The sequence below is a fragment of the Merops nubicus genome, unplaced genomic scaffold, assembly GCF_000691845.1.
Source record: "Merops nubicus isolate BGI_N331 unplaced genomic scaffold, ASM69184v1 scaffold10003, whole genome shotgun sequence".
In the NCBI taxonomy this organism is placed as follows: Eukaryota; Metazoa; Chordata; class Aves; order Coraciiformes; family Meropidae; genus Merops; species Merops nubicus.
In genome coordinates this window covers 28156-33306 of record NW_008600943.1, presented here as the reverse complement: position 1 = coordinate 33306, position 5151 = coordinate 28156, and the positions used below count along the sequence as shown (strand labels likewise).

Genomic DNA, 5151 nt, shown 5'->3' with positions numbered 1-5151 from the left:
GGTCGTTGATGAAGATATTGAACAAAGTGGGGGTCTGCTACAGGCCATCTCACCAGGAGGACAAAGCAGATAAGGTCCTATAGACAACAGGAGCAACTTTGTGTTCAAGCTCTGGTCCTCAGGGGGCATTTCAACCACCCTGATATCTGTTGGAGCGACAGCACAGGACACCAGCAATACAGGAGATTCCTGGAATGCATTGATGACAACTTCCTTCTACAAGTGGTGGAGGAACCAATAAGGAAAGGTAGTATGCTGGACCTTGCTCTCACCAACAAAGAGGGACCAGTGGGTAATGTGAAGCTCAAGGATAGCCTTGGCTGCAGTGACCATGAAATGGTTGAATTCAAGATACTTAGGGCAACAAGGAGGGTGGACAGCAAGCTCACTACCCTGGACTTCAGGGGACCAGACTTTGACCTCTTTAGGGGTCTGCTTCATAGAGTGCTATGGGATAAAGCCCTGGAGAGGAATGGGGCTCAGGAAAGCTGGTCAATATTCAAGGGTGATCTCCTTCCAGTTTTCCAGGAGGCCTGCATGGATGAACAAAGAGCTTCTGGACACACTTAGATGCAAGGACAACCTGGGAGGAATACAGAGAGGTTGTCCAAGCAGCCAGGGATCAGGTTAGGCTAAAGCTCAGACAGAATTAAATCTGGCCAGGGATAACAAGAAAAACTTTACAGGTATGTCAGTGTTAATAGGAAGGATGGGCATGACCTGGGTGCTCTCCAGAAGGAAATGGGAGACCTGGTCACAAGGGATATGGAGAAAGCCAAGGTACTCAATTTCTTTGCCTCGATCTTGACTGGCAAGGGCTCCAGCCACACTGGCCCAGTTGCAGAAGGCAAAGGCAGGGACTACAAAAGGGAACATCTGCCCACTGTCATTGAAGGTCAGGTTTGAGAACATCTAAAGAACTTGAAGGTGTGCAGGTCTGTGGGACTCGGCAAGATCCATCTGTGGGCCCTCGAGAGAACTGGTGGATGAAGTTGCTAAGCTGCTTTCTGTCCTATTTGAAAATTCATGCCCGTCTGAAGTTCCCACTGACTGGAACGGGGGAAACATAAACCCCATTTTCAGAAATGAATAAAGGGAAGACCTAGGCAACTACAGGCCAGTCAGCTTCACCTCTGTGCCTGGCAAGATCATGGACCAGTTCCTCCTGAAGGCTCTGCAAATGCACATGGAAAAAGAGGGTGTAATTGTGGCAGCTAACATGGTTTCAGCAAGGCCTGAGAGTGGCCCTTTACATTTGAGTTTTACAGTATCACTGGATAAAGGAAGAGCAACTGATGTCATCTACTTGAACTTGTGGGGCAGTGTTTGACAGTGTCCCGCACAAAATCCTGGTCCATAAATTGGAGAGACATGGACTTGACAGATGGACCACTTAGTTGATGGATGGTTGCAAAGTGAGGTCAACAATTTCAATATTGAAGTTGAAACTAATGATGAGTGGTGGTCTTCAGGGACTGGTGCTGTTTAACATCTTTGTCATTGACATGGACAGTGGAATTGATTGCACCCTCAGGAAGTTTGCAGATGACACCAAGCTGTGTGGTGTAGTCAAAACACTGGTGGGAAGGGATGCCATCCAGAGGGACCTTGACAGGTGTGCCCATGCCAGCCTCATGAAGTTCAACAAGGCCAGGGGCACGGTCCTGCACCTGGGTCAGGGCAATCCCAAGAACCAATACAGGCTGGGTGAAGTATGGATTGAGAGCAGTCCTGAGGAGAAAGACTTGGGGGTGCTGGCTGATGAAAAGCTCAGGCTAGAAAGCAAACCGTATCCTTGACCACATCAAAAGAAATGTAGCCATTAGGTCAGCAGAGGTGATTGTCCCCCTCTGCTCTCATGAGAGCCCACCTGGAATACTGCATCCACCTCTAGAATGCCCAACACAAGGACATGAACCTGTTAAAGCATGTCCAGAGGAGAGCCATGGAGGTGATCAGAGGTCTGGAATGCCTCTCCTATGAGGACAGGCTGAGAGAGTTGGGGTTGTTCAGCCTGGAGGGGAGAAGGCTCCAGGAAGAACTTATTGTGGCCCTCCAGTATCTGGATGGGGTCCTATAAGAAAGAGGAACTTTTTACAAGGGCTTGTACTGGTAAGCTGAGGAGTGATGGGATCAAACTGGAAGAGTGTGGATTTAGATGAGAACTATGAGGGTGGTGAGACATTGGAACAGGTTGCCCAGGGAAAGTGTGGATGCTGTCCCCAGAGGTGTTCAAGAGTAGGTTGGATGGGTCTTCCGTGCATCTTGGTCTAGTGGCAGGGCGGCTGGAACTAATGACCTTTAAAGCCCCTCCCATTCTGTGATTCTCTTGCTGAGGGAACTGGAGTTGTTTAGCCTGGGGAAAAGAAGGCTCAAGGAAGACCTTACCTCCTTTCAGGTAGTTGTAGAGATTGATTGAGAGATGGGTGCCAGTCTCTTATCACAAGTAACAAGTGAATAGGACAAGAGAAAATGGCCTCAAGTTGGCCTGGGGGAGGCTTAGATTAGATACTAGGAAAAACTTTGTCACTGAAGGGGTTGTTAAACCCTGGAACAGGCTGTCCAGGGAGACCTCCCTGGAGGTATTTTAAAGAGGTGTAGATGAAGGTGCTTAAGCACATGGTTTAGTGGTGGGCTTGGCAGTGTGTTATCTTAATGGTTGGACTCTTAACTATGATTTTAAAGGTGTTTTCCAACTGGAATGATGCTGGGATTGTGCAGTCCTGTGATTGTTTTTCATAAAGCCCTGAATATGCGGTAAAGCCTTCAAATTATGGGTTTGCCCATTTTGTGAAGCCTACATTTCTGAAAATTAAAGATGCTTTCTTAGAGCCAGTTGCCCAAGACCACATCCAGAGGGCTTTTGAGTACCTCTGAAGACAGACTCCACAATTTCTCTGGGCAACCTGTGCCAGTGCCTAGTCACCCTCATAGTGAAGAAGGCATTTTCCTGATGTTCAGAGGATAATCTCCTGCTTCAGTTTGTGCCTGTAACCCCTGGTTACTAGGCACAACTGGAAAGAGCCTGACTCCTCCTTTGCACCCTCCCTGCAGGTATTTGCATAGATTGGTGAGAACCCCCCTGAGCTTTCTTTTCTAGGTTTAATAACTTCACATACCATCACTTTATTAGTTACAAATTTCTACAACAAACTATGATCTTTTTAACCTCTTAGAGGTTCATAACCTCATCTGCATGTTAATGCTGGTTCACTGTATGACAAAGGATTTGGTTAACTGATGCTGTTGAACCTTTTTCCCTGGGAACTCTGATCCTTTAGATTTGTGTGCTCTTTATCTTGTTAATATTTTGTGAAACTGGGAGTTTGGGAAGGATTTTTCAAGGAAACAGTTTCTTTGAGGGAAGAAAAGAGCTGTATTCCTTCCACAGATACACTATGTATGTTTGCCAGGATACTACTGCAGATTGGTTTTAAAGTGCTAGTATTACAAGGTTATATTAGAAATAGTTTGGTCTCTATCCAAGGTGTGAATAAACTATATGAATGCTTCTAACAATAACCATCTAATCTTGTGGGTTTTTTCTCACAAAAAATTACCTTCATGTTCTCTTAGGTATATTTCTGTGCAGCCCAAATAAATAGGTAAACCAGTCTGTCCCTGCAGTGTCATTTCTTGCTAGAAGGCAGAACCATCACACAACAATCTGAACCATTTTGAGGGACAAAACAAACTAGGTTCTCTGTATGTAGGAAAACATTAACACAATTTTCTGTGCAAGTCTCTTGTTTAAGTTCATACTGGCTGCTTGCTGGAATTGCATAGGGAGTTTAGTCCTGTGGTGTTTGGTGCATGATACAAGGCATAAACTCCATGTAGTAGATGTTTGGGGTTTTTTTTATATAAAAATAAACAAACAAAACCAAACCAACTTGTCAGTTTTCAGGCGCTGTGTCAAAAGAGCAAAGACCTATTAAAAAAACCCAAGAGCTATCCCTTTATGCCTTCACGTGAAGGCATAGTGAAATGTTGGCAGCAGTCCTCTGATGCATTTGTAATTGGTTCTGGTTGAGCCCTAAATGTGTCTTTTTCTTCCCCAGCTGAGTATTGAGCAGGCCCAGGCTGTGGCGGAGCAGGTGGAGATGAAAGCGAAGGTGGTACAGTCTGAAGTCAAGGCAGTGACCACCAGACATAAGAAGGCCTTGGAGGAGCGGGAGTGTGAGCTGCTCTGGAAGGTACGCGCCTTATGTCCCTGCTTCGAACTGCTGGCAAGGGCCTTTTCAAGCTGAAAACGTGCTGGAAACGAGTATACAGCCAGGCTCCGAGAGCCTCTCAAGGAGCAGTAAATTCAAACACTTGTTTACTGTGATTTCATTCCTCTGTAGGTAGCAGGGTGCTGGATTCTGACCCTGGTTGGTTTTGTTCTTAATCTGAGAAACCGGTCGGGTTTTTGTAGGGACTGGTGTATCCTCACCCAAACTCAGCCCCACGAGTAGGGTGGGCACTCCCCCTGCTGGCTCAGCAGCTGTGCCGTGTCTCACTACTGACTGGGGAAGAGATCACCTTTAAACAACTTGTTTTAAGAATGTCTTTAAAACATCTCTAATATGTTACTGCAGAACTAGGTACATAGTATATGGGGTTTCTTATGTGATCCACTGCTCAAAAAAAAGAGTAGTAAAGCTGTATATGTTGTGTCCTTTTATAGAAAGACTAGACATTCTGCAAGACATACCTAAAAAGTTATTCTCAATCAAGGTAGTGTCCCTCCAGTTGTGTGGGTTTTTTGTGTGTGGTTTTGGTTTTTTTTTTTTAAAAATTGGTAGAAGAATACTCTCTAGCAAGAGTATCTGCAGAGTCCTAAACTCCTGCATTCACTTCAGCCACAATGCATGTATGCTATTTTGAGAGGAGGAAAGTAACAGCAAAGCTGCTTATTCTGCGAAGGTAACAGTGGTCATAGCTTTTCTCTGCTTATTTAGCACAGGTTATTTGGAATTGGCCATTTGGGTCACACTTGTACAATTGAACAGAAACACACTGCTGGTGGATTAGGTCAGTTAGTCAAACTGATCTGTCCTGTGACAACACAATTGCTAGTAGTGGAACAGGGAAGCAAAAATGTGTGGCCCGAGACGAGAGAAGTTTAGGAGTAAATAGAGAGCTCCTCAGTTGACAGTGTGGCAGGAA

The 5151-nt window shown here is 45.4% G+C and overlaps 1 protein-coding gene across 1 annotated transcript in view; it reads left to right on the top strand.

Annotated features, from left to right (window-relative positions):
* The first annotated feature begins 1912 nt into the window (after window positions 1-1912).
* TRIM71 (tripartite motif containing 71, E3 ubiquitin protein ligase) overlaps window positions 1913-5151 on the top strand; it is a 7793-nt gene continuing 4554 nt past the window's right edge. Inside the window, exons 1-2 of the mRNA XM_008937829.1 lie at window positions 1913-1951; window positions 4062-4196. Of these exons, the coding sequence (XP_008936077.1) occupies window positions 1913-1951; window positions 4062-4196 (174 nt within the window). The remainder of the gene's footprint in view (window positions 1952-4061; window positions 4197-5151) is intronic.